General features: G+C 49.7%; 4 protein-coding genes across 5 annotated transcripts; 2 read left to right on the top strand and 2 right to left on the bottom strand.

Moving 5' to 3' along the window:
* Positions 1-97: 97 nt before the first annotated feature.
* Positions 98-9,180, top strand: LOC135897453 (neprilysin-1-like). Its single transcript, XM_070534177.1, has 3 exons — positions 98-402; positions 2,372-2,548; positions 6,168-9,180. Exons 1-3 carry the CDS (start codon positions 175-177, stop codon positions 8,169-8,171), a joined length of 2,409 nt encoding a protein of 802 aa, XP_070390278.1. The 5' UTR covers positions 98-174; the 3' UTR covers positions 8,172-9,180.
* A 37-nt stretch (positions 9,181-9,217) lies between these two features.
* On the bottom strand, positions 9,218-14,250 carry LOC139055787 (transcriptional regulator Myc-2-like). Its single transcript, XM_070533333.1, has 3 exons — positions 14,076-14,250; positions 11,921-11,958; positions 9,218-9,391 (listed from the first exon to the last, which is right to left on the bottom strand). Exons 1-3 carry the CDS (start codon positions 14,248-14,250, stop codon positions 9,218-9,220), a joined length of 387 nt encoding a protein of 128 aa, XP_070389434.1.
* LOC135897472 (neprilysin-1-like) lies at positions 14,251-20,568 on the top strand. Of its 2 annotated transcripts, XM_065426095.2 has the most exons (3): positions 14,251-14,491; positions 16,179-16,355; positions 18,307-20,568. In XM_065426095.2, the coding sequence occupies exons 1-3, from the start codon at positions 14,264-14,266 to the stop codon at positions 20,302-20,304; spliced, it is 2,403 nt and encodes an 800-aa protein (XP_065282167.2). In that variant the 5' UTR covers positions 14,251-14,263; the 3' UTR covers positions 20,305-20,568. The 2 variants fall into 2 exon arrangements, with proteins under 2 accessions (XP_065282167.2, XP_065282169.2); XM_065426097.2 differs by lacking the exon at positions 16,179-16,355.
* Positions 20,569-21,375: 807 nt separating this feature from the next.
* LOC135897474 (nematocyst expressed protein 3-like) lies at positions 21,376-26,865 on the bottom strand. Its single transcript, XM_065426099.2, has 3 exons — positions 26,711-26,865; positions 23,377-23,653; positions 21,376-21,611 (listed from the first exon to the last, which is right to left on the bottom strand). The coding sequence occupies exons 2-3, from the start codon at positions 23,633-23,635 to the stop codon at positions 21,484-21,486; spliced, it is 387 nt and encodes a 128-aa protein (XP_065282171.2). The 5' UTR covers positions 23,636-23,653; positions 26,711-26,865; the 3' UTR covers positions 21,376-21,483.
* Between the last annotated feature and the right edge of the window lie 1,128 nt (positions 26,866-27,993).

The raw sequence follows: 27,993 nt of genomic DNA, 5'->3' as shown, positions 1-27,993 counted from the left end.
TCGCTTCAAAAGGCATGTGCTGCACCATCATCATAGTCGTCGGCACCACCGCCATCATTATCATCATCTTCTTCTTCTTCTTCATCACAAGCGCGCGCCTCAGTGCATGCGCCGCTCAGATGAAGCCTCGGGTCAGCTGCCGCTACCTGCACTTCGGCCATTTTGCTGTTCACGATGAACAAAGACGACAAGACCCCCGAGGTGTCCAAGTCGCGGAGGAGCGGCAAACGCAAGAAGTCCCGCAGCGACTCGCACCACAAGGCCGCCGACGAGGCCGAGCACACTGACACCGAGCAGACGCTGGAGAGGACGCTGGACAGGTCTAGCCCTACTCGACCCGGGACACGAAAGGTCAAGCGGGCCGAAGATCGACCGCAGCAGGAAGTCAAGCCCGTCATACAGGTACACTTCGAGGAGTTGTTCTTTGCGTGGTCATTCACTTTGCCCTATCTGGAACGTTATTGTTTATTGATAACAGTGATATGATCCGGTGAAAACAAACACTAAAAGAAAAGTAAACAGTGGCGCGCTTCAATATTTAAGTGACCAAACTACAAGGAACTCTGTAGACTTGGATCATGCTCGCTCCATATTGTGTTCGGCTTCTGTATTGAGGAGTTTCAGGTGGCACTGGGAAGGTTTGCTATAGTATATACTAAAGTTTTGCGTAAGTCGAGTCCTTCGTATGTGCAATTTAAATATATCAGTATGGAAAAATAATTTTTCCCGGCATCCGCTCCAACGAATTCGATATGGTTTGTCACACTTAAATGAAAAAAAAAATCAAGGTCTACCGACCATGGGGAGTAAGATTTTTTATTCAGGTCATCAGTGTACTTACCCGCCGTGGTGGCTCAGTGGCTATGGTGTTGGGCTGCTGAGCACGAGGTCGCGGGATGGAATCCCGGCCACGGCGGCCGCATTTCGATGGGGGCGAAATGCGAAAACACCCGTGTGCTTAGATTTAGGTGCACGTTAAAGAACCCCAGGTGGTCAAAATTTCCGGAGTCCTCCGCTACGGCGTGCCTCATAATCAGAAAGTGGTTTTGGCACGTAAAACCCCAAATATTATTATTATCAGTGTACTTACAATAACTGTCGAAAATCGCGAAATTGAAGGAGGCTGAAACACCAAGCACACAAACTCTCTAACTAAGCAATATCGCAGTTCTGTTATCAGCACCTATTAGATGTGAGGGACCATAAGGCGACTTATGTACCAAACTCTCTTCCATACCTTGTACGGCGTCTTAGTATGCGGAGACGCTACATCAACAAATTTGAATTTGCTTACATACATCAGAAAGAGCGACCAGGGCAATAACAGACATTCCATACATTGAACACTCTTTTTGTTAAACATAAGATTGTTGCGGCAGCTGACATGTACACGTACAGGTTCTCACGATGCTACATTAGGGCGTTTCGCGGGAAGCTTGGCACATTTTTGCCACTTGCTCACCGACCTTGAACAAATTCATTGTTTTTACTTTCATTGTTATAGGCACCCTCCCCCCCCCCCCCCCCTTCTGGAAAACTTCATTACCACGCCCTAATTAGGGGCTACAAGGACTGAGCCGAACGTTACCAAGCACACATATCAGTTTGGTTTGTTATGTTTCAGTGCATTTTACTTAAATCTTCCCACTTGTATTATCTCTTACATTGTTTACACACTGTCGTTGCTCCTATTGGGTGGATGGCACTCGTTCAAGCTGCAACATTTGCACCTTTCTTTCGTCTCCCTTTTTTACCTAAGTATATATCTGGACTTATGAATGCGGGTAATTAATTTGTTGATTTATTGATTGATCTAAACCTTGGCAATATGGCCCTATCGTACATCGCTCGGAAGTATACCACTAATTAAATACCCTTTAATCAACGCTGACTCTTAACAAGGTTTCGCTAGGCACGAATGTAGTTGTTTCCACTCTATATATGTTTTACTTGAGACATGCACCGTGATTACTTAGTGGCTGTGCTGTTGGGCTGCTGAGCGCGCGGTCGCGGGATCGAATCCCGGCCTAGGCGGCCGCATGTCGATGGGGGACAAATGCGAAAATACCCTTGCACCTAAATTAAGGTGCGCTTTAAAGAATCCCAGGTGGTCTAAATTTCCGGAGTCCTCCACTACAGCGTGCCTCATAATCAGATCGAGCTATTTGCACGTAAAACCCCATAATTAAATTTTTTAAAGCTTTATTGGAGGTATAAATTTTGTGGTGACTGATAATAATAATAATAATAATAATAATAATAATAATAATAATAATAATAATAATAATAATAATAATAATAATAATAATAATAATAATAATAATAATAATAATAATAATAATAATAATAATAATAATAATAATAACCGCAGGCGAACGCGACCGTCCACCGACCAGGGGCCCCAGTCCCGGAAGCAGCTGTGACGTCAACAACGAAGCCGCCCGTCGGGTCTCGTCCAACAAAAGCCGCAGCACACGAAGAGTCGCGGTCGAAAACCGGAACGATTGTCACCCAAGGCGGTGTTAGAGCCGCGCCAAGCACGCCTGCGGTACGAGGCACTTATTTAAAGAAATCCTCAAAGATGTACGCCAATCCTAGCAACTGATACATCAAAGACAGCGAAGCTCTGTGAGGAATTCCCTTCGGAAGTCGTAGGGCTCTGTTTTGCCACTGCCTCAAATCTACCCAATACTTCTGCAGCTGCTTCGCTGTATCCCGTTCAATTACTTCGCCTTACCCTAGCCCGTTTAGATATTTCACTATGTCCGAGTATAATACTTCTGTATTCGGTTGCACCGGGTGTTTCAGCAAATACTTTCAAAATTTTTATAGATTACCTGTGGCAGATGGCACAATTCTAGTGCATGAACTTGTCTACTCGATGAGGCGGACATCGCTTGCAAAAAAAATATAAATATATAATTGAAATACATGGTTGATTAATTAACAAAAATCACTAATTATGTTTTCAACTAATTAACTTATGGCACATATTGCATTATGCAAATTATAGCAGGGGAGTTTCTTAGAGGATCCACTTGGAATGTATTCTCAGGATGACACCAGTTTCGAGATATTAATTCCCTAACTTTGTGGAGAAATCTGTTGGCGTTCAAGTTACTTTCGTGCTCCAATGCATAAGGCGACGTTTCGTTAAGATTTAAGATTTTTTGCTAAGATTAAGATGTTTTTTTGGTTCTGCTTTGTCTAATATAATAACGACATTTTTTGGATGCCTTGCGCCATTGATACTGACACATGAGCTACCAATGAGTGGTTTTATCAGGTTTTTAGACGTTGGTGTACATGGATCCTCTGATCATATATGTAGGTCTTATAAACCAAGGAGCAGCAAACCTATCCTTCCCTAACAATCGGCACATTAAAAGCTTGTGAAGAGGGCGATTGTCCGCTCTTGCTTCCTTAACGCTCTGTAAAAACCGTGCCATCACAAAAGTGAAATCAGCACAAAGCAGGTGAGCCGCCTCAGGAGCTCCGGGTACCCCTCGAAGCTGTTGATATCAGTTGCTGAATGCTCACTAAAGAAGGTAAAAGAAGGCGAACTGAACCACTCGCAGTCACAAGGACTATCAAGACAGGGTGGTCATACGTTATTTGCACACAATTTTCCACAGTCTGCACAGGATAAGGCAAATGGTCGGCCTAGATTTGGTGTTTTCGGCGCCTCTGCGATTGTCGGCCCTGTGCAAAAAGGTGACCTTTGGGGCTCGGAAAAGGAAACGAGTACCTGCGCAATGAAACACCGATAGCCCTCCGTCATTTGTACAGAGAGTGTGGTTTACAAGATCCCTCTGTCGTGTAACAAGGTATACATCGGGCAGACGGACAGGTGCTTGAATAGGAGGCTGTCTGAGCCCAATGATCACTGCACGGCCAAAGATTCGGGTCATTCAGCCTTTAATGCAGGTATTCTGCCTGCAAACTAATCCTGAAAGAAGCGGAACTTGTGTTCAGGAAGCACAAAAAGAAAACAAGGGAAATCCTTGAAGCAATAAAAATCGGCAATTGAAAAGACGTGTGTATCAGTTGCCTCTCGGTATCATTCTCTGACAGAACGCGCCGATATCTTGGACTTTATTTCTAGAGTGGGAATGCGAAATATGTGATGTTTGCTTTTGTTTTTACAGCGAAGCAGTATATGGCTAGCCGATTCGCCCGTCCGTACGTCCATCCGTCTGTCGCTGAGCGCCTAAAACTCTTCCGGTGCAACCTCATGCGCATGCGCGAGAAAAGAAATAATGAAAGAGATGCGCGTTGTTTGCTGTGCCAGTAGTGACGTTGTTGCTCTCAATCGCAGCCAAGCGCGCGTACAGCTGTTTCTCTCCGGCTACGACATGGGTAAGCTACGCATCATACGTACTCCTGAGGAGCAGGCAGCTTTCGATCAGCAACGCCGTGAGGAGAACCGTGAACGAGCTCGTCTACGCCGTGCCGATGCTGCACTCCGGGCACAAGAACATGCTCGTGTAGCCGAGTGCAAGCAGCTGCGTACACCAAGCCGTTGTTTAATGAACCGCAGGGATTATTCCAGTAAAAAACACCGGGGCCGCACGTTTAAGCTGCGCTGGTTAACCATCTGTACGGAGTTCTTGGGTGGTCATTTTTACTCTGGGTTTTCACGCCTCACAGTCGTCAGGGCGTGTGCACTTCTCAAGCGGCACTACAGAAGGCGGGCATTTAAGTAATAAAGCAGTAGCTGCAGTCCAGCGCCTGTGTATGTAGTTTTTAATGCATGCATGAGCGTGTCAGATTTAAGTGGGCTGCTTCAATATCATTGTGAAGAAAGTGGAACGACAGTGCATTTTCACCGCAAGTTTGACGGCGCACATCTTGTAAACGGTGGCGTTCACACAGTTCTTTACCAGTGGATGTGCCTGGTAGCCTCGCCCCACTAGAACATGTTTAAATGTCAATATGTGACATAAGACATTTAGTTAAATTCCTAATGAGCGATTGAGTGTTAATTAGTCGACTGTGCAATTGAATGTGTCGTGCGAGCAATTTTCGCCTCTTCGAGCATAGACGAGCTCATGGACCAGAATTCTGCTATCTGCCACAGGCGATTCCCTTAAAGAAAATTGGGAAGTGTGCGCTAAAAACATCCTGCATGCAATCAACGTGTTCCCGCATGTGTGGTGCATGCGCGCTCCGACGTCAGCTTCTGGCTGCGCGTTTCGACGACGGCGGGTCATTCGCACACGTTCGCTTCAGGTCTCCGACGCAGGCTGCTTTGCTGGCGGCGGTCTGATTGACACTTCGACGGAACCCTCCGCCTCACTAGTAAAAAAGGCATCCTACCCCCTAGTACGTTATATCGTCGAGTCTTCGGTGAGGCTCACGCACGACTATACGATCGCGCGGCCCCTTGTTGCACGTTATAATGCGCGTCACCTTCAACCTGCCAAACGCTGCCACACTGAGTATTGAAGCCTCTAGAAGGCACAGAGCGAAAAGCGAGGACTGGAAACGCTCGTGGAACGAGCGCTGTGCTGTGTTTGTGTTATGCGCGTATCAGGCTTCGTTTCTCGGGCTGTTTTCTCTGCGATACACCTTTACTCCTTTTTCAATGCTAACTCCGAAGCGATTTTGTTTAATGTTCCTATAGCGCATATCGAGTCGGATGCGTGTCAGACCGTATGGAAGTGGCTTAGGTCGATTATATCCGTGGTCATTAGTGAAAATAGACGCTATATTGATATAGACTATCGTGCTTCTGTCAGGTGAGGAAAAGCATCCGTGGAATGCGTTTTGAGCAGCGCGACTTGACATCAAAATTGAGGATGAAGCTTCAACATGCCAATCCACCACGCTCGGTTACCTTCTGCGCGTGCAAGAAAAGGCCCCGTTGAGCACCTTGGTACAGAAACAAAAGAATGCGCTTTTCATTTTGGTTATATATCTGTCGGTAAGAAGTACAGAGTTTAAGAGAGGTTCTGTCCCTGACACTTCTTCGGGACATAGGAGGATGTGTACGAATTCTTGCAAAAATACACAGTGCCGCAAATAATTTTGCCTCATACACCGGTAACCGCGATATACAAGTTAAGCTTTATACTTTATAGTTACCTTATAGTTACCTTAAGCTACCTGTATGCCTTGTAGTATATACTCCTCCAGTCTTAACAAAGGACTGCGCGTGCTTGCAGCCGAACCAGGACGTGACCGTAGAGATTCAGCACGCCGCCGCCGCCGCCGCCGCCGCGCAACAGTCCGAGAAGGGCGACCTGTGGACCTTGGCCGCACTGTTCCTCTCCGTCACCTTTGCCGTCGTCATCGTGTTCTTCGTCGTCCAGTCGAACCTCAGCATTGAGCTGTGCACCACGGCGCCCTGCGATTCGTTCGCCAAGCTGCTCGACGCGTCCGTCAATGGTTCCATGAACCCGTGCGACAGCTTCGGCCGCTACGTGTGCGACGGATGGCGCAGCAAGCACTCGGTCTCACTGCGGGAGTCGGTGTTCCGCACGGCGATCGAGGCCACTGTCGCGGCGGTGGAAGGTGTCGCCATCCCGGACACGCACCAGAACGCGGGCGAGCAGACGGCGGCCTTTTTCCGGTCCTGCTACGAGTCGCTCGTCAAGGCGGACGCCGGGTCGGCTGCCGACGAGGTCGCGCTAGTCAAGGCGTACCTCGCCGAGGCCGGCGTCGTGTGGCCCTGGATTCCGTCGCGGCCGGACGTGCTGGAGACGAGCCTGTTCCTCGCCTTCGAACTGGGATGGCCCGCGATCCTTGACATCAAGGTCAGGGGCTCCTCGGTGAACTCAAGCGCCGTGATCCTCGAGCCTTCGGCCTGGTTCACGCGACTGATCCCCCTGATTGATTCGAGAACCACGAGCGAGGTGCAGCGGAAGGGGTACTTCGACGCTCTCGTCCAGCACTACGGCGGCGTCGGGAACGTCACCTACAGCGACATCCAGGATGCCGAGCTTGTTATGAAGAAGCCGCTGAGGGACGCCCTGGCGTTGCGAAACTGGACCACGCTGGAAACGAACCACATGTATCCGGACGTTAGCGCGTGGGCCACTGCGCTGGCTAGACACAACGTCACCGGGGCACTCCGCTTCTTGTCGAGTAGCGCGGCGTTCGTCAGCACGTTCGGCGAGCTCTGGCAAGAGTACGGTGACGACAGGATGCACTTGTACGTCTCCTGGTGCGCCGTGCAGTATGCCTCGATTTTCACCAGCCGAGACACGCTGCTTGCCACCGCCGCAGGCGGGTCCCGCCTTCCGAGCTGGACGTCTTCGCTGTCCCTCTGTTTCACGTTCACCTACGGTGTGGTGGGAGACGCCATATTCGCGCCTTACAGCGCCCGCGTCCTCAAGTCGGGCGTGCGCTCGGACGTGGCCAAGCTGATGTTCTCCGTGCGCAAAGCGTTCACGGTGCGCTTCAAAGACGACCCTGCGTTCTCCGCTGACACGACCTTGCTCAACGAGTGGGCCTCCATAGAGGGCGTGTTCGAAGCGTTCGACTACCGGATAAAGCACGATCTTCACTCTCCGTTCCTGGGCTATCCGGACATGACGTCGTCGTTTGTGCGCAACTGGAGGAGCGTGTCGCGGTTGGGGTTTCAGACGGAGGCGAGCGTCTACGTCCTGCGCACGATCGACGCCATCCTCAACAGAGAACTGTACACGGTCAAGAAGAACTCGCAGGACTTCGTGCTGCTGCCCTTCGCGCTGACGTCCCCGATGTACGACGTCGAGACGTCAGTCGCGATCAAGTACGGCACGCTGGGCGCGCTGCTGGCGCGCGCATCGGCCGAGATCGCCCTGGACTACTACGGCAGGCAGGCGGCGACCAAGCATCGTCTGGACGAGTCTCGAGAATGCTTTGACAAGGACGTCCGGACGATGTCGATCGCGCCGCGGGTGAACGTCATGCTGGAGGCGGTCGCCATCGAAGCCTTGCTGGACGCCTTCCAGGAGAACTACGATAAGAAGCATCAGGATCACGAGGACGTCGCCGGTTACTCGGCACTGGAGACCTTTTTCCTCTCCTGGTGCCTCATGAAGTGCGCCGCGCCTCCCAACGAACGCAACGCGGACGTGGATCCTTGCTCCGCACCTTTGCGGCACGTTCGGAGGTTCTCGGAGACCTTCCGTTGCAAGCCGGAGACGTCGCTAAATCCCGTGCACAAGTGCCGGGTTTTCTAACGACCGCATGTGTTCGCGCTGTCATTTGCACATGTCTCGTGGGCATATACGAAAGTTTTGAAAGGCTAGTCGTCTTCAAGCGCTGAGGGTTACGCGCTATAGGATGTCGCTCGTACAGACATGCGTGGATAGTGCTGAGGAACTGTGCGTCTGGACATGGAGGTGCAATTGATATATCAACGCACGCATGTTCCTCGCGGCATATCAGCGCTCACACAGAGACAGCTGAGGACAGTCTGAAACTTTCGAAGCTCACGAGAGCCAGTCTTGCGGACAGCTGTTGACAATTTTTCTTTAATTGTGCAGTTTTGTGTTTTGATATACTGCGAATGTACACGTCTCCGTTTTTTTTTCGTTTTCATGTGGTGCGTTGTTCCCTTTGCCTTGAATGTACTGTGCATGAGTTTTCACTCCGATGGACAGAGGGAGGGCATGGGGGGAGGGGGAGTGCTATACACAGGTTGAATGAACGGATATTCGTATAGACTCGTTCGCGTAGTGAATTGCGAACAAACCGCGCAACCAAAGCGAAACGCGCAAAAGAGAGCTGATAAATGTTTACAATGAACATGCACGAAGTCGCTAGCCTTCGTAGTTAGTGCAAGGCTTGAAAAGAACGCGCATTTGTGCTTTAAGAAGTGAGATTCTGCGGGTTTACCAAGTACACATTGTATATTGAGCTTCAGAACAACTTGCGATTGCGATAGCCCCGTGTGCCCTAAAAAAGCTACAGTTCCCCCTTGCTTCGGAACAATTATTTTAAGGCACCTGAAGACAACTTCTCTCTTTGTGCAGCGCATTGCGGAGCGAAGCCTTCCACATCCGGCGTAGTGGAGAGTCCTGTGTGCTTCACGCGCGTGGTGTCCATGTTGGAAACCAGTTACATGCATGTTCCCCCCACCGCGAAGAAGCCGTTCGTTCGGTGACCGCCGGTGGCGCTGTACGACAGCCGTGGCAATAGGGAGCTGCAAGATCTGTAGCCGTGGCACAACGTACACGTTTATTTACATTCAGCGTAGCGTCTGTTTTTATTGCACGTATGCTGATTAACGACGTTCCCTCAACATCAGTTCCAGCTGCAGAGTCCGGCTCTTAGAAGGCAAGTGCAGCAGGCGCAGGCGCTGCTGGTGCTGGCGCCGGTGCATCGAGAGCGGGCGCTGGGGCAACTGGGGCTGCAGGCTCCGCAGCAACTTGCGGTTCGGCAACTGCCTCCGCAGCGGCTGCAGTGTCAATGTCAAACTTTGCTCGCTACAGCGAGTCTCACGCTAAGTGAGGTAACGATAGAATAAACCGCTTTGCAGCAGCGGGCTCCGAATGGGAAAGCATATGGCCGATTCACTTTCGTACGCCGGGCAAACTAAACGAGGCTGAGATAACTATCTCAGCCCAGCCTTTGCAGGGAAGGTGTTAACTGTATAACGTGAAGGGAACGTCATATAAACTTCTTCGAGCCCGCTTGGGTAACTTGAAATGCACTCGACATATACAGTTGAAGCTTAGTGGCACTACGAACTCGGCGTTAACAAAGTGTTTTCTCAGCAAATCTAATTTCCTGCAAAAAGATGGGGGGAACACTTGCCATCTCTACGGGAGTTACAAGTGTGGTGGTGTATTCCAGCCAATGCCTTCTTTGAAAGGTGCCTGTCACATTAACCCAGAACATAGAGTTAATACCCACAAGCTGGTTCCAGCACCTGGTCTTTTTTGTCATATCCACCACTGTCGGTTACGAGCGCTGGCTCCGGAAGGCGCTGCCAACTTAAATCACGTGCTCCTGCCTCCGAGATTAAAGCGCTGTCTGTAGCGATCCCGGAGGCAGCGCCCTGCGGCTCTCGCCGAGCCACAGGCCAAACACGCGCTGACCACGCAGTCGTCACTTCCGCTGCCACCGGAAGTACTGTCGGCTGCTAGCGCAATCTCTGCGAATACCACAAACTAGCATGAAATACGGAGACGCCCGCTCCGATGTGTCATGCGAGCGATGCAGTAGGCACCTATAACAAAGAAGGCATCGTTCCAGCACGGGAATAATAGTTGCGCGGATATGACTAAACTTCATACCTTTTCGCTTTGCAAATTGATCATATTTGAATAAAAAACATTGCGTTACAAATTCAACACGTTGCGATGATTACGCCAGTGCGAAGAAACGTTTTGAGTGTAGAAATGTACAATGTCTTCGAAGTGCAGAAAGATAAAGCATAACAATCAGCTCCACAAGAACGTCATAAGCCACAAGTGCGAAAATTACACAAGTCCAACGTGCTCACTACAGTTCTACCGGACCTGACGCGGTGGTTTATGGGCTATGGTGTTGCGCTGATATGCACGAGGTCGCGGGATCGAATCCCGGCCACGACGGCCGTATTTCGATTGGGGGCGAAATGCGAAAACGCACGTGTACTTATATTTAGGTGCAGTGGAACACTTCCGTAGATGTGGACACGTATCGGTGTAGATGTGGGAGGCTCATGTGGTAGCTAACGACAAGCAACGTTGCCTCGCAGTTACGGCTCTGCGTGCTCTCCCCGAGAGTGCGCAGAAAGCGAAAGCCTTTGTTGAGGAAATGAAAAACAAAGTTCGGTGTTCCTTAGTTTATTCTTGGTTTATAAAAAATTCAACTTGAGTTTTGCCACAACTCCTCCGCGCCCCACCAGGCCCTCCTTCATTGCCAGGGTCTGAATAATTTCCCAGCACTTGTTTGTCGTGCAAGGCATTCTTGGAGCGTGGAAGATGCTTTGGGCTGTCTTGGCTGTGCCGTGCTCAATATAGAAGGAGAGGAGCATCATAGGCGTTTTTGTTGGTTTTCGATGTTGTTTGAGAGAGCGTTAATTGAATGCCTAAAGTACCCACTAGCCGACGATGAAGAGGCGATTTAAATAACGAGGAGCATCAGTCGAGACCCAGGCTACAAAGAGAGTTTACAAAGAGGGCTGTTGTATGTCCGTGAGTGTGCCCATGCGCAGGTGTGTTTCTCGACTGGGCCCGAACTTCCTCCCTGCTTTTCGAGTGTCTGTGAATGCGAAGAATATATATATATATATATATATATATATATATATATATATATATATATATATATATATATATATATATATAATGCGCGAGAAATATTACTGGCTATACCGCCTGAAGAACGCTCCAAGTTTTGGCGTTCCTTCTTTCATCCCATTCATTAGAGGTGATGTAAAAAAAAATGACATCGATGCAAGTTTTTTTTTTACATTTTGCCCGCTGCTTTTCCTAGCCAAAAGAGCCTTTTTTTTTTACTCGTGCACTGACCGCCTGACCGACTCTTCTAAAGCCGCAAAAAAAATGCCGCCAACGTCAGCACTGAATGCTCCCTAACTTCTCGCTTCCCCGACACTCCCCCATGCCCTTCTTTTTCTTGCTAATTTTTTCCCTCTAGGTGTCTTTCTTTCTCCTTTTATTTATTTTCTCCCCGCCTTCCCCCTCTCCCGGTCTTGTCCCCTCGTCTAACTAGGAACCACGTTCACAGACCTCAGGCGACAGCGCTCATTCTCTTGGAAGTCTCTCCCTTTACAACCAGGCACCACCGACAACAATCGCACGTGACGTCACTGCACTAACCCTTTAAAACTAAAATGCCGAGGATGACGAGGCCGGCTTTGACGAAGATAGGTCCCCCTATCGAAACGTTGGCCAGCCTTTCTAAGGCATCTTAACCCTGTTTATAACCTTTACACCAAAGGTACGTGAGCACACTTTGAAACGAAAACTAAGCGTACCTTCGTGATGGAAGGTTTCTTTAAGTCTGCCATCTCGCCTGCGGGTGGGAAAACCGACGAAGCCGCAATCGGGGCTTTATGCAACGTCCGACGACGTAAGTGGGCGAGCTGCTCTGGTAATCCAGTAAGGGCGTCACACGTACTGAAAGACGAAGATATAGGCGATAAATGTAAGAGATGCGGAGAGAGGGGGACCCTCGACCATATAATCTGGCAATGCGTAGACTCCCCAGGTGTCAAGGAAGGAATAAATAGTAGAGAAGCCTGGGACACCCTTCTGCAAAGCGCGGACCCCGCCATGCAGAGGAGAGCCATCCATCTGGCGGCAGAGGCCGCGAAGAGTCAACAACTCTTTGCCTGCATCTAGTCGCGGAGACCCACACCCCAGTCCCTATAGGCCTGCGCGCCAGGGGCAGGGAGTAGGGGGTCTCCGTCTCTGATGAAAATAAAAGTTTTTGGAACGGAACGGGCTCTGGAACGCAACCATCGGCCCGGCTCACGAGCCCTTGCCAAGCAGTCTCTCGCGAAACGTGCCGCGCGCTCCCGGTTGATTGGTTGGTCCTCAACAGAACGAAGCAACCCACTACGGGGCATAGAGTAAAATTGAAAAGCGTGGATGCGCCGTCTCCGATATCGTCAAAACGAGGTGCAAATCTGGGAGGCCTTGCGGATAATGGAAGTTTCGTGTAGTTATTCCTAAATGGACAAGCTGGTGCTGCGGCGTTGCTCGTATTGGCGGGCGACGATACTGAGCGCAGTTTCGGTCGGCTGGGAACGCACAGTGGAGGAGTAAAGTTCCCGGTTTTTTTATAAATAGTTTTGAATGCTATAGAAAACTTCCAAATGCCTGCCCGGTGCAAAGGCCATAGCTACTACTACTCATCATCGTCACGTAGTGAATGTGTCAAGGAGCAGCGGCTCCATCATCCTTATCGTCATGATTATCACCCTCCTCCTCATGGTCATCACTGTGTAGTCGTATAACCTGCATGCACATCAGCTGCATTTGCAAGCATGGGAATATATCACTGAAGTATAGGATTATCCTATTGGCACGCGTAGTGGTAATCTCGGACGTCATGTGGGAAACGGGGACGTGCGTAGTTCCCTCCTATTACACCTAGCTACAGAAACATGGGGCGCTGCGGTGTTCTTAGAGTCATGAAAATGGCACGAAGTAGGGTATTGCGACTGAAATATTTCTTGAATAGCAGGGGCGTCTCGGCGAACCTTCTGGTGGTGAGATGTTGCATCAGTCGCGATATTTCGCAGCATTCCTATACGGAGGAGAAGACTAGGCACACGGAAACAGGTTGACCGCGCCAAACTCGTCATACAGTCACTTGTGACTTTCTTCTTGAGACAGCCTTACACGCTTGTCTTTAGTATATGTGCGGTATAATGCGAAATAAATGCCAATAGGCAAAATGTTTTTTTGTCAAAGCGTTTTGTGGACGCGTTGCTTCCTTGTTTAGTCGGCTAGTTTACGGTGTCAATATTACACGTTGTGTTGTATTGGTCATTTGTAGAGAAGGTACAATGAACTACGGCACTGCAAACTACAGTGTAATTCTCCCTGTCTCCATAAAGTTTAAAAAAAAATTGTAGGCAACGCTATTCCTTTCGCTGTCTCTCTCCTTAACCTTACGAGGAGTTGCAGGCTGTAGACGTACGTTATTCCGGTCAGTCTCTCCTCCTTTCTCTTCATTAAAGGAACTTATCTCTTTTTCCCTCAGGGCTCGTCATCCCCATCATCGGTTGAGACCCTAGCAGTCACCATCAGGAACAGCACGGGCACAAGGACAAGGAAGAGGCTGCGGCAGTTTGTGCTCTTGAACCCACGCATCGTTATTATGGTATAGACCAGTGTAGTACCACCCCATTCACGGGCTACGCCCGGGTGTGTGGACAATCCTATGGCGAGCAGTTGGCGATGAAAACTGCGGTTGACGAAGACGCATGAAGCGGTCCATGACCACGAAGCGCCAACTGAACGAAGACCACGAAGCGCCGCGGGTACAAACCAAAATCAGCAGAGGTGGCAGTGCGATAGGCACTGCGCGGAGAACGGTTGCTTTTCATTTCCTTTTTTTTCCCTCTGTTTTTGTACCGATGTACTCGTGTGACTGCTCGCTTCAAAAGGCATGTGCTGCACCATCATCATAGTTGTCCCCACCACCGTCATCATCATCATCATCATCATCTTCTTCTTCTTCTTCTTCTTCTTCTTCTTCTTCTTCTTCTTCTTCTTCTTCTTCTTCTTCTTCTTCTTCTTCACAAGCGCGCGCCTCAGTGCATGCGCCGGTCAGAAGAAGCCTCACTACGGCCATCTTGCCGTTCACGATGCGCAAAGACGACAAGACCCCCGAGGTGTCCAAGTCGCGGAGGGGCGGCAAACGCAAGAAGTCCCGCAGCGACTCGCACCACAAGGCCGCCGACAAGGCCGAGCACACTGACTCCGAGCAGACGCAGGACCGGACGCTGGACAGGTCTAACTCTACTCGACCCGGGACACGAAGGGTCAAGCGGGCTGAAGATAGACCGCAGCAGGAAGTCAAGCCCGTCATCCAGGTACACTTCGAGGAGATGTTCTTTGCGTGGTCATTCACTTTGCCCTATCTGGAACGTTATTGTACATTGATAAGGGCGATATGATGCGGTTAAAACAAACACCTACAGAAAGTTAAACAGTGGCGCGTTGGAGTACTTAAGTGACTAAACTACAAGGAATTCTGTAGTCTTGGATCATGCTCGCTCCGTCCTGTGTTCGGCTTCCGTATTGAGGAGTAGCAGATGGCACTGGGAAGGTTTGCTATTTATACAAAAGTTTTGCGTAAGTCGAGTCCTTCATATGTACTATTTAAATACATAAGAATGGAGAAATCATTTTTCCTGGCATCCGCTCCACCGAATTCGATACGGTTTGTAGCATTGAAATGAAAAAAAGAATGAAGGTATACCGACCATGGGGGAGTAAGATTTTTTTATTGAGGTCATAAATGTATCTATAACAACTGTCGAAAATCACGAAATTGAAGAAGACTGATGCACCACGCACACAACTCTCTAACTAAGCAATAATAATAAAAAAAGCGATGTCGCAATTCTGTCATCAGCTCCTGTTAGACATGAGTCACCATAAGGCGACTTATATACAAAGCTCTCTTCCATACCCACTTGTACGGCGTCTTAGTATGGGGAGACGCTACATCAACAAATTTGAATTTGCTTACATACATAAAAAAAAAGAGCGACCAGGCCAATAACAGACATTCCATATATTGAACACACTTTTTGTTAAGCATAAAACTGTGGCGGTAGCTGACATGTACACGTACAGGTTGACAGGATCCTACATTAGGGCGTTTCGCGGGAAGCTTGGCACATTTTTGACACTTGCTCACCCAACTTGAACAAACTAATTGCTTTGAATTTCATTGCTATAAGCACATCCACCCCCCCCCCCCCCTTGGAAAACTTCATTGCCACGCCCTAATTAGGGGCTACAAGGACTGAGCCAAACATTACCAAGCACACATATCAGTTTGGTTTCTTATGTTTCAGTGCATTTTACCTAAATCTTCTCACTTGTTTTATCTCTTACATTGTTTACACACTGTCGTTGCTCCTATTGGGTGGATGGCACTCGGTGAAGCTGCAGCATTTGCACCTTTTCCTTCGTCTCCCTTTTTTTACCGATGTATATATCTGGTCAAATAAATACGGGTTAATTGATTGTTTGATTTATTGATTGATCTAAAGCTTGGCAAAATGGGTCTATCGTACATCGCTCGAAAGTATACTAATAATTCAAAACCCTTCAGGCAACGCTGCCTCTTAACAAGGTTTCGCAAGGCACGAATATAGTTGTTGGAGGCACTTGAGGCACCCACCGTGATTACTTATTGGCTGTGCTTTTGGGCTGCTAAGCCCGCGGTCGCGGGATCGAAACCCGGCCACGGCGGCCGCATGTTGATGGGGGAGAAATTCGGAAACACCTGTGTACTCAAATTTAGGTGCACGTTAGAGAATCCCAGGTGGTCTGAATTTCCGGAGTCCTCCACTAGGGCGCGCCTCACAATCACATCGTGCTTTTCGCACCTAAAACCCTACAATTAAATTTTTTAAAGCTTTATTGGCGGTATAAATTTTGAGGCGACAAATATAATAATAATAATAATAATAATAATAATAATAATAATAATAATAATAATAATAATAATAATAATAATAATAATAATAATAATAAAAACCGCAGGCAAACGCGACCGTCCACCGACCAGGGGCCCCTGTCCCGAAAGGCGCTGTGACGTCAACAACCAGGCCGCCCGTCGGGTCTCGTCCAACAAAAGACGCAGCACCCGAAGAGTCGCGGTCGAAAACCGGAACGATTGTCGCCCAATGCGGTGTTAAAGCCGCGCCAAGCACGCCTGCGGTACGAGGCACTTATTGAAAGAAATCCTCTAAGATGTACAGGCGCCCAAATCTTTAACTGGTGTGCGCGAGCGGCGACTTTTCCGTGCGTCAGCGCCGTATGACGGGGTGAGGCTGGAAACAGCCTAGCAGACGATGGGCCCAGCTGAGCGCACTTTGTGCGCATGCGCTTAGCCTCAGACTGTTTCCTTGCTCGCCCCGTCATACTGCGCTGACGCACGGAAGATTCGCCGCTCGCGTACGCCATTTAAAGATTTGGGCGCCTGTACGCCAATCCTAGCAACCGATACAGCAAAGACAGCGAAGCTCTGTGCGGAATTCCCTTCGGAAGTCGTAGGGCTCTGTTTTGCCACTGCCTCAAATCTACCCAATACTTTTGCAGAAGCTTCGCTGTATCCCGTTCAATTACTTCGCCATACCGGAGCCCTTTTAGAAATTTCACTATGTGCGAGCATAATGGTTCTTTACTCTGTTGCACTTGATGTTTCAGCAAACACTTTCAAAATTTTCATAGACTACCCGTTTCAGATATCGCAGCTCTAGTCCCTGAGCTCGTCTGCTAATTACTTGCAGAAAAAAAAAGAAATGCATGACCGACTAATTATTAAAAATGCACTCATTAGGTTTAACTATTTAACTTATGGCACATATTGCGATTTACAAATTCTAGCTGGAGAGCTTGCTAGATGGATCCACTTGAAAGGAATTGTCGGGATGACACCAGTTTCGAGATATTAATTCCCTAACTTTGCGGAGAAATCTGTTGGCGTTCAAGATACTTTCGAATAACTGTTCCAGTTAGATGTTTAGATGTTTTTTTATTATGCGGTGTTTAATGTTATGGCGGCATTTTCTGAAGGCCCTGGGCCATTGATACTGACACATGCGCTACCGATCAGTGGTTTTATTAGGTTTTTAGGCCTAGATGTATGTGCATTCTCTGATCACATACGTTGCTCTTATGAACCAAGTGGCAACAAGCCTGCCCTTCCCTACCAATCGGCGCATTAAAAGGTTGGGAAGAGGGCGATTGTCCACTCTTGCCTCTTTAACGCACTGTGAAAACCGCGCCATCACAAAAATGAAATCAGCACAATCCAGGTGAGCCGCCTCAGGAGCGCCGGGTACCCCTCGAAGCTCGCAGAGTCTTCGGTGAGACTCACGCACGACTATACGATCGCGCGGCCCCTTGTTGCACGTTATAATGCACGTCACTTTCGACGTGCCAAAAGCTGCGACGCTGAGTATTCCAGACTCCAGCAGACACAGCGCGAGAAGCGAGGACTGGAAACGCTCCTGGCACGAGCGCTGTGCTGCGTTCGTGTTGTGCGCGTATCAGACCTCGTTCCTCGGGCTGTTTTCTCTGCGATACACCTTTACTTCTTTTTCAACGATAACTCCGAAGCGATCTTGTATAATGTTCCTATAGCGGATATCGAGTCGGATGCGTGTAAAACCGTATGGAAGTGGTTTAGGTCGATTATCTGTGGTGATTAGTAAAAATTGCCGCTATATTGACATAGACTATCGTGCTTTTCCCAGGGGAGGAAAAACACCCGTGGAATGCGTTTTGAGCAGCGCGAGTTGACATGAAAAGTGAGGATGAAGCTTCAACGTTCCAATCCACCACGCTCTGTTACCTTCTGCACATGCATGAAAAGGCTACGTTGAGCGCCTTGACATATAAAGGCAACAACGCGCTTTTCACTTTGGTTACATATATCTGTCGGTAAGAAGTACCGACTTCAAAAAAGGTTATGCCCCTGACACTTCTTTGGATGTGAGAAGGATATGTACAAATTCTTGCAAAAATACGCAGTGCAGAGAAGAATTTTGCCTCATACACCGGTAACCGCGATATATAAATTAAGCTTTACGCACAGAATAGTTCGCCGAGCCTTATATATATATATACTTTTCCAGTCTTAACAAAGGACCGCGCGTGCTTGCAGCCGAAACAGGACGTGACCGTAGAGATTCAGCACGCCGCCGCGGCCGCCGCGCAACAGTCCGAGAAGGGCGACCTGTGGACCTTGGCCGCACTGTTCCTCTCCGTCACCTTTGCCGTCGTCATCGTGTTCTTCGTCGTCCAGTCGAAACTCAGCATTGAGCTGTGCACCACGGCGCCGTGCGATTCGTTCGCCAAGCTGCTCGACGCGTCCGTCAATGGTTCCATGAACCCGTGCGACAGCTTCGGCCGCTACGTGTGCGACGGATGGCGCAGCAAGCACTCGGTCTCACTGCGGGAGTCGGTGTTCCGCACGGCGATCGAGGCCACCGTCGCGGCGGTGGAAGGTGTCGCCATCCCGGACACGCACCAGAACGCGGGCGAGCAGACGGCGGCCTTTTTCCGGTCCTGCTACGAGTCGCTCGTCAAGGCGGACGCCGGGTCGGCCGCCGACGAGCTCGCGCTGGTCAGGGCGTACCTCGCCGAGGCCGGCGTCGTGTGGCCCTGGATTCCGTCGCGGCCGGACGTTCTGGAGACGAGCCTGTTTCTCGACTTCGAACTGGGGTGGCCCGCGATCCTTAACTTCAAGGTCAAGGGCTCCTCGGGGAATTCAAGGACTGTGATCCTCGAGCCTTCGGCCTGGTTCACGCGAGTGATCCCGCTGATTGATTCGCGAACTACGAACGACGTGGAGCGCAAGGGGTACTTCGACGCTCTCGTCCAGCACTACGGCGGCGGCGGGAACGTCACCTACAGCCACATCCTGGATGCCGAGCTTCTTATGAAGAAGCGGCTGAGGGACGCCCTTGCGTTACGAAACTGGGCCACGCTGAAAACCAACCACATGTATCCGGGCGTGAACGCGTGGGCAACTGCGCTGGCTAGACACAACGTCACCGGGGCACTCCGCTTCGTCTCGACCAACGCGGCGTTCGTCAGCGTGTTCGGCGAGCTCTGGGAAGTGTACGGTGACGACATGATGCACTTGTACGTCTCCTGGTGCGCCGTGCAGTATGCCTCCATTTTCACCAGCCGCGACGCGCTGCTTGCCACCGCCGCAGGTGGGTCCCGCCTCGCGAGCTGGACGTCTTCGCCGTACATCTGTCTCATATTCACCTACGGTGTGATGGGAGACGCCATATTCGCGCCCTACAGCGCCCACGTCCTGAAGTGGGGCGTGCGCTCGGACGTGGCCAAGCTGGTGCTCTCCGTGCGCAAAGCGTTCACGGTGCGCTTCAAAGACGACCCGGCGTTCTCCGCTGACACGACCTTGCTGACCGAGTGGGCCTCCGTAGAAGGCCTGTTCGAAGCGTTCGACTACCGGATAAAACACGATCTTCACGCTCCGTTCCTGGGCTATCCGGACATGACGTCGTCGTTCGTGCGCAACTGGAGGATTGCGTCGCGTTTGCGCTCTCAGACGGAGACCAGCGTCGACGTCCTGCACACGGTCGACGCCATCATGAACAGCGAACTGTACACGGTCAAGAAGAGCTCGCAGGACTTCGTGCTGCTGCCCTTCGCGCTGACGTCCCCGATGTTCGACGTCGAGACGTCAGTCGCGATCAAGTACGGCACGCTGGGCGGGCTGCTGGCGCGCGCGTCGGCCGAGATCGCCCTGGACTACTACGGCAGGCAGACGGCGACCAAGGATCGTCTGGACGAGTCTCGAGAATGCTTTGCCAAGGACGCCCGGACGATGTCGATCGCGCCGCGGGTCGACGTCATGCTGGAGGCGGTCGCCATCGAAGCATTGCTGGACGCCTTCCAGGAGAACTCGGATAAGAAGCATCAGTATCACGAGGACCTCGCCGGTTACTCGGCACTGGAGACCTTTTTCCTCTCCTGGTGCCTCATGAAATGCGCCGCGCCTCCCAACGAGCGCAATGCGGACGTCGATCCTTGCTCCGCACCTCTGCGGCACGTTCGGAGGTTCTCGCAGACCTTCCGTTGCCAGCCGGAGACATCGCTAAACCCCGTGCACAAGTGCCGGGTTTTCTAACGACCGCATGTGTTCGCGCTGTCATTTGCACAGGTCTCGTGGGCATATACGAAAGTTTTGAAAGGCTAGTCGTCTTCAAGCGCTGAGGGTTACGCGCTATAGGATGTCGCTCGTACAGACATGCGTAGATAGTGCTGAGGAACTGTGCGTCTGGACATGGAGGTGCAATTGATATATCAACGCACGCATGTTCCTCGCGGCATATCAGCGCTCACACAGAGACAGCTGCCGACAGTCTGAAACTTTCGCAGCTCATGAGAGCCTGTCTTGAGGGCAGCTGTTGAGAATTTTCTTTAATTATGCAGTTTTGTGTTTTGATATATTGCGAATGTACGTGGCTCCATGTTTTTTCTTGTTCATGTGTTGTGTTGTTCCATTTGTCTTGAATGCACTGTGCATGATTTTGCACTCCGATGGACAGAGGGAGGGCATGGGGGAAGGGGGAGGGCTGAACATTGCTCCACACGTTGAATGAACGGATATTCGTACAGCCTCCTTCGCGTAGTGAATTGTGAACATACCGCGCAGCCAAAGCGAAGCGCGCACGCGAGTGCTGATAAACGTTTACAATGAAGATACACCAAATCGCTAGCGCCCTTCGTAGTTAGTGGCTTGAACAAAACGTGCCTTTGTGCTTTAAGAAGCGAGATTCTGCGGGATTACGAAGTACACATTGTATAAGCAGGTACAGAACAACTTGCGAAAACCCCTTGTGCCCTGGAAAAGTTAGTTCCCCCCTTGCTTCGTAACAGTTATTTTAAGGCACATGAACAAAACTTCTCTCTCTGAACAGCGCATTGAGGAGCGAAGCTTTCCGCATCCGGCGTAGTGAAGAGTGCTGTGTGCTTCGAGAGCGTGGTGCCCATGCTGAAAACCAGTTACATGCGTGTTCCCCCCGCCGCGAAGACGCCAGTTCTCGATGGCTCTCCGTACACGTAGCGACTGTTCCTGACGGGTTCCTGCTTCATATTGACGATATTATTTCGCAGTGTGTTCGAATGACGTGTAGGCTGTCAAATGGCTGTGAAGTGGCCGTGGCTGTATAAAGAGCCTCCACGCAAAACATAGCTGTGGCACAACGTGCAGGTTTATTTACATTCAGCGTAGCGTCTGTTTTATTGCGCGTGTGCTGATTAACGACGTTCCCTCAACAGCGGTTCCAGCTGCAGGTTCCGGCTCTTAGAAGGCAAGTGCAGCAGGCGCAGGTGCTGCTGGTGCTGGCGCCGGCGCATCCGGAGCGGGCGCTGGTGCAACTGGGGCTGCAGGCTCTGGAGCAACTTGCGGTTCGGCAACTGCTTCGGCAGCGGCTGCAGTGTCAATATGAAACTTAGCTCGCTACAGTGACTCGCACGCTATATGAGGCAACGCTAGAAAAAACTGCTTTGCACCAGCGGGCTCCTAAAGGGACACGCATGTCCGATTGACTTTTGTACGCGGGGAAAACTAAACCAGGCTGAGCTAACGTAAAGCTACTCGAGTGTTTTTATTCCAACTTCGCCATTAGCCTTCCGTAATAGGTCAATATGTCTCGAACCAAGCCCGGATGGACGGGCACCGTGCCCACATGGGCGGAGCCCTAGCCACGGTGACCTATCACGGATTGCTAAAGGCGGATTTGGAATAGACGCAAATTGGAGTAGTTTTACGTCATCTCGGCCCAGCGTTTGCAGCGAAGGTGATTTTTGTGTAACGTTAAAGTGACGCCACATAACCGTCTGGAGCCCCCTTGGGTCACTTGAAGTGCACAGGACATATACAGTTGAAGCTTAGCGACACTATAGGAACTCGGCGTTAACTAAGTCTTTTTTCAGAAAATCGAATTTCCTGCAAAAGGAAAGGGGAACACCGGCCATCCCCTACGGGAGTCACAAGTGTGGTGGTGTATTCCAGCCAATGCCTCCTTTGAAGGATGCCTGTCACATTAACCCAGAACATCGAGTTTTATACCTAGAACCTGGTTCCGGCCCCTCCTCTTTTTTCTCATCTCCATTACTTTCGCTTACGAGCACTGGTTGTGGCAGGCGCTGCGAACTTAAATCACGTGTTCCTGCCTCCGAGATTTTAGCGCCGTCTGTTGCGATCCCGGAGGCAGGGCCCTCCGGCTCTGGCTGAGCCATTAGCCAAACGCGCGCTGACTTCGCAGTCGTCACTTCCGCTGCGACCGGAAGTATTGTCGGCTGCTAGCGAAATCTCTTTGCGAATAGCACAAACTAGCATGAAATACGGAGACGCCCGCTCCAATGGCTCACGCGAGCGATGCAGTAAGCATCTAGTAAAGAAGGCATTGTTCCAGCAGGGGAATAATAGTTGCACGGACATGACTAAACTTCATACCTCTTCGCTTTGCAAATTGATCATTTTCGACAAGAACATTGCGTCTTACAAATTCAAGACGTTGCGATGCTTACGCCAGTGCGAACAAACGCTTTGCGGTTAATAATATACAATTTCTTCGAAGTGCAGAAAGCCAAAACATAACAACCAGCGCTATACAAGAACGTCTGAAGCCACATGTGCGAAGATTAGACAAAGCCCCAACGTGCTCACTACAGTTCTACCGGACCCGTCGCGGTGGTTTAGTGGGTGTGGTGTTACGCTGATATGCACGAGGTCGCAGGGTCAAATCCCGGCCACGACGGCCTCATTTCCATGGGGGTTAAATTCGAAAGCGCTCGAGTACTTAGATTTAGGCGCGCGTTAAAGAACCCCAGGTGGTCAAAATTAATCCGGGGTCACCCACTACGGCGTGCGTCATAATAGGATTGCTGCTTTTGCACCTTACACGCCATAGGTTTTGCAGTGCTACCACAGTCGTTCAATACTTTTCTTTAACAACAAGCCTTAAAGAGGACGTTTTTACTGTGGTGCTACCCATCATTTCCATGGTAGCTGAACGATCTCAGTGCCATAATTCTCGATAGTAATTTCAGCAGGAATCTCTGTACTTGTTCTTTCGTGTTCGTGTGCTCTTTCGCAGACGTGGAAATTGCCGACGACTTTCTGGGGGCGTTTTCAGAGTGTATACTCTTCGTCATTTGGGCTTCTGTGTTTGTTTTTGTTTTTTTTCCTTACCGGGGTCACATCCGGCGACAGCGGCAGGCTGGCATTTGCCAGCAGCGACGCTGAAGTGCTTTCCCTCGGTACACTTGAGCTTGAAGCCGAACAGCGGCAGGCACACTGAGTACGCCGAGCAGTCGTTCGGGTCGGGAACCTTGAGCGTGGTGCCGGGCACTCCCTGTTCCGGGCAGTCTTCGGTCCCCGTGAAGCCGAAGGACGACACGACCGTGGCGCAGACGGCCTGGATGACCACTACGATGACCAGGACCTTCATGGTTGGCGATGTGGGTCTCTGCGAAACGCAGTCGAAGCGTACAGTCAACCGCAAAAGCTTACGCGACGCAGGATCTGCCAAGAAGCTGAATTCTCGCGAAGTGTGGTCAGGCAGCCTCGAATTAAATGTTCCAGCATGTAGTAGGCTTCGCCACCTACGCAGTGATTCATTAAGTACGAAGTGTCATGCCATAACAGGGCAGGAATTCACATGTGAAGGGGAAACCGCATCCCGCAATTACTTTTGCTGTTGACTGTACACCGTCATTGCAGCAAGAAGCGCGGTAAAGTAGCACGACATTAAGGTGTACCATTAAAAGGGGGAGAGGGAGTAGTTAATGGAGATTATTCAAACCTAACACCAGTGGCGTAGCAACAAGGGGGGGCCGGGGGGCCGTGGGCCCCGGGTGCAAGGGGCCAGTGAAGGGGAGGGGGGGGGTGTCATATACGTCTGAAGACACCCCTCTTTCCGCCGGCTACGCCCGGGGAGGGGGGTGACAGAAGACCTATGGGCCCCGGGTGCCAGACGGCCTAGCTACGCCACTGCCTAACACTGAATGACGGGCTTTATGTCTCGCCTTAATATAACTGCTGCGTATAGTAAGTAAGACGTTCATGTTTTCGGTTCCCAAGCTTATAAACGAATGCGAACGAGGCAGTGGGACTGTTCTTTAGGAAGCGCTGTCACGTGTGCGTTCCTTTCATTACGCATAAACTTGTCGGTGAGTTCGACTTGCAAAAAGTATTATTGACATTTTATTGATTTTTTTTTTACTGAGATTGTGTCTCTCCCAGTGTAATATTCTTGGAAAGGCAATTGAAATTAAGCTTTTGTAGGTCTGTCAATGAAATGGGCTGTAACATTTGGTGCCTACAGCCTTCGATATGTGTTAGCAATTTACGTATATATTTCTATTCTTCTCTGTTCTTGTCTCTTTACATGTATTTTACACAATGAGGTTACCAAGAAAAACTTCGAGTGGAAATGATGTCCTGAATGGGTTGCACCTCCTTGGTTTTGTCCCTTCCCACATGTGGGGTAGCAAACTGGACTGCTTCCTGTTGTAGACAAGTATAGATGTAGGGCCTAGGAGTTAGTGGCACACACCCCCTCCGGGAGATCGGCTGAGGACCGGACAGTTCGAAATAAAATAAACGTACAAATTTGAGAATAGCTAGATTTGAATCAAGAGATATATTGTAGATAATGGTATTACGAAACTAAATGACTTGACGTCCCTGCTTTTCTGAGCGAGATTGACAATAACGCCACTGGTCGCCTGGACTGAGGAGACACCACGCACTGCAGAGTGGAGAAGCTACCTACGCGTTCGCGTGCTCTTTTGTACAAAGTTTATTTTTATCTCTCTCTCTCTCGGCTTTTCCATTCTCTCTCTCTCTCTCTCTCTCTCTCTCTATATATATATATATATATATATATATATATATATATATATATATATATATATATATGTATATATGTATATATGGCCGCCAGCACTGTGTGCATTGTACACCTTCTAACGATACGTAATCTCAGTTTCAATTTGTACGAAAGCAATGACGGGTGCGCGGAAGCCAGTACTCAACGGCGAGTTCACCGCGACCCCTGGGATTTCGCGACAACCTTCTAAGTCAATCGACTGGGGTGAACTCACATTGAGCGGAGATGATAAGAAAGAGGATGATAAAGACGACACATCTTTAATTATTTTTGCTAAAAAATATAACTTGTTGTATGTGTTGTTTGAGCTGTGCACTGGATCTAGAGGCACAAAGTAAAAAAAAAAAGTCAAAGCATTCGGACTAAGACGATACTGAGATGGCGGCTGACACTTGTCTCTCGGAAAGAAAGGCGAGTGGGGAAAGCGTATCGAAAAGCCCCAGCGTGTGACAGCTGACAGTCGGTCTAAAACGATTTGATTCTCGTTTCACGGACGGCGCGCCATCCCGGGCACTTGCTACACGCACGTTTTTCTTTCTTATTTTTTTCTATTCTGTGCAAAGCAGCGTCACATTATCGTGGTTGCGAGTAACCGAAATCGTCCTTTTATGCGAACGATTCCCGTGCATACAAATCCACCATAGGGTATCGTGCATTGCTTGCTATATTTAGAAAACGCCCGTGCTAACACCACATGATGGCAGCCTCTCCAACGTTTCAGAACAATATAGTCTATACTCTGCTTTTTTCCGGTCTGTGAAGCCGCTCATTCATGAGATGCGGCAGGGAAACTCTATGAAACATTGATTACAGCCTGTTTAGGCGCCAGTTATTTACTTCTGTCTAAAACACTTTTTTAGCTCATTCATTTCCCTTTCGACATCATCCATTAGACAGCGGTCGAACAGATATCCTGTGTTTTCTTGCGAGTTTTATTGCGCGTCCTCAAATATGAGGTCCACGCCTTAACTCGGTCTGAGTTGCGGAAGCGACATCGGGTATTTCACGTGAATTGTACTTGGAAAACATTTAACCGCCTCAGAATTCTGCCTATAGGGTAGACGATCACTGAAAAAAAAAATAAGAAAAATAACCCGCTACGAGAAAATATACTAAGTTAGCAAGAAACACGCGGTTTCTATCTCGTCACTCTTTCGAGTGACACAATCAGTTTTGAAGCACATTCACCTCAGAAGTACCTTAAGGAGTCTGTTACGCGTTTGAGACATCGCTATTTGCATTAGTCCTCATTTTTTTAGGCATTTTCTAAGCGTGCGCAACTGTACACTTAGCCGTCTGAAAAGGATATGAAGACTGCTCTCACCTGGGATGTGAAACGAGGATTCGACATATAAAATGAAGAAAAGAAACATCACTGCAGAGCTCGTACAACGAAGCAAAGAAACAAAAGAGATTTCGCTAGGTTTGGTTCCGTTGGCTCCTATGGCTAACGGCAGAAATGTCGAGTAACAGCGGTATAAGGCGCAGGAACTGCAAGAATCCGTTCTCAAAACCAGGGTCGGAAATGTCGAGTAAACCAGGAAATGTCGAGTAACAGCAGTAGGCGCAGGAACTGCAAGAATCCGTTCTCAAAACCAGGGTAGAAGTAATTCCTTCGTGTTTTCGCCTCACCTTGATTCCTTGGTATGCTTCCAGTAGTGCGAGACAGCGGGCGCTGTTTGAGGTCTTCCGTCCTAGAAGCGACGTTCTTATAAAGCGAACGACGTCGGTGTCACGAGGGTATTGTAAACAAACCCCGCGTTTCACGAGACTGGTGTCTCCTTCGTTATCTGGTGCGATTGCTGCAATCCGCGTCCGCAGTCATTAGACGCCCAGACGAATAGCGCAAGAAAAATAAAAAAAAAAATCTGAGAGAAATAGCACCACGAGAGGGGGGGGGGGGGAGGGGGACTCGGGAAATGGTCGCGGCCACGTCTTTATGGAGGCACCGTTGGTGCACTGCAAAGAAGGAATGCCCGTGACGTCATGCACGCACTAGACATCCGGCTTCTGCACACGAGTGACAGCCCCCCCATTCCCTCCCCCCCCCTCCATGTCGCTCTTCTTCCTAATCCCGGTTTATACGCGGCGAAAAGTGCCTCTGCCCGTCAAGGTGGCCGCCAAAACTACAACTCCCGGTGGTGTTGCTGAGAGATGTCGCCGTATTGGGGAGTTCGCGTCCTTGATAGAATGCGAAGGAATGTCGGTGACGTCATGCCTCACTGTGCATCCGGCATATGAAACAGGCGCGATAACCTTCCCACAGCTTCATCCTTACCTGCCCTCCTCCGCCTCTCCATACTTCCGCACTTTTTTTCCCTAAGCCCGGTTTATACGCGACGAAAAATGTTTTTGGCTGTTCAGTTTCCAGGTGTCCGAAATCAGAGCAGTGGGTGTCATTGCTGCCTGGTGTCGGTGACGTTCAGTTCTCCACGCCCCTGAGACTAATTGACTCTGTAGTGCGTGCGCGACAGGTGTAGGCCCAACATGCCGGGACATCTCGGTCATTGGTAGTTTTCAATTTAGCGTTACAGCAATTTACACTCCTCTAGAAATCGAAACGAATTAGGTGTCCATCCTATACGACATGAGAAGATATATGTCGCGGAGTCGAGGTTGAAAATGCGTATAGAGCGCCTTAGGAAATACAAATTAAGAAGAAAGCAAAGTATATGGATCGGTTATGTCCGGAAACCGTTAATATTGCTCATTAAAATTCCACAACTTGCCGGCTAATTTCGATGGTACCCAAAGCGAAAGGTAATCTACGGCAGCGATAACTGCCACGTACGAGCGTATGCATCGTAAATGAGCTCAAGGCTATCCTCCTGAAGAGGCGTCCGAAGTGCTTGGTGGAATTTCGGTGTGCAGATAGAAACATTTACTCGTTGCCGTTGTAGGTTCTTGCATTGGGT

Source organism: Dermacentor albipictus, chromosome 2, assembly GCF_038994185.2.
Source record: "Dermacentor albipictus isolate Rhodes 1998 colony chromosome 2, USDA_Dalb.pri_finalv2, whole genome shotgun sequence".
NCBI classification, from domain to species: Eukaryota; Metazoa; Arthropoda; class Arachnida; order Ixodida; family Ixodidae; genus Dermacentor; species Dermacentor albipictus.
The sequence above is the reverse complement of the archived record's forward strand: the minus strand, read 5'-3'. Positions and strand labels throughout refer to the sequence as shown.

What these genes read in the sequence shown, in the direction of transcription:
- LOC135897453 (XM_070534177.1), top strand. Translation starts at nt 175, where the DNA reads ATGAACAAAGACGACAAGACCCCCGAGGTGTCCAAGTCGCGGAGGAGC. An exon ending in AAGTCAAGCCCGTCATACAG is followed by an intron (nt 403 to 2,371) that starts GTACACTTCGAG and finishes TAATAACCGCAG; the next exon opens with GCGAACGCGACCGTCCACCG. An exon ending in CCGCGCCAAGCACGCCTGCG is followed by an intron (nt 2,549 to 6,167) that starts GTACGAGGCACT and finishes GCGTGCTTGCAG; the next exon opens with CCGAACCAGGACGTGACCGT.
- LOC139055787 (XM_070533333.1), bottom strand. Translation starts at nt 14,250, where the DNA reads ATGGCCGTAGTGAGGCTTCTTCTGACCGGCGCATGCACTGAGGCGCGC. An exon ending in TGGGGACAACTATGATGATG is followed by an intron (nt 11,959 to 14,075) that starts GTGCAGCACATG and finishes TCCCACCCGCAG; the next exon opens with GCGAGATGGCAGACTTAAAG. An exon ending in AGAAACCTTCCATCACGAAG is followed by an intron (nt 9,392 to 11,920) that starts GTACGCTTAGTT and finishes TTGACACTGCAG; the next exon opens with CCGCTGCGGAGGCAGTTGCC.
- LOC135897472 (XM_065426095.2), top strand. Translation starts at nt 14,264, where the DNA reads ATGCGCAAAGACGACAAGACCCCCGAGGTGTCCAAGTCGCGGAGGGGC. An exon ending in AAGTCAAGCCCGTCATCCAG is followed by an intron (nt 14,492 to 16,178) that starts GTACACTTCGAG and finishes TAAAAACCGCAG; the next exon opens with GCAAACGCGACCGTCCACCG. An exon ending in CCGCGCCAAGCACGCCTGCG is followed by an intron (nt 16,356 to 18,306) that starts GTACGAGGCACT and finishes GCGTGCTTGCAG; the next exon opens with CCGAAACAGGACGTGACCGT.
- LOC135897474 (XM_065426099.2), bottom strand. Translation starts at nt 23,635, where the DNA reads ATGAAGGTCCTGGTCATCGTAGTGGTCATCCAGGCCGTCTGCGCCACG. An exon ending in TGTCGCCGGATGTGACCCCG is followed by an intron (nt 21,612 to 23,376) that starts GTAAGGAAAAAA and finishes TTGACACTGCAG; the next exon opens with CCGCTGCCGAAGCAGTTGCC.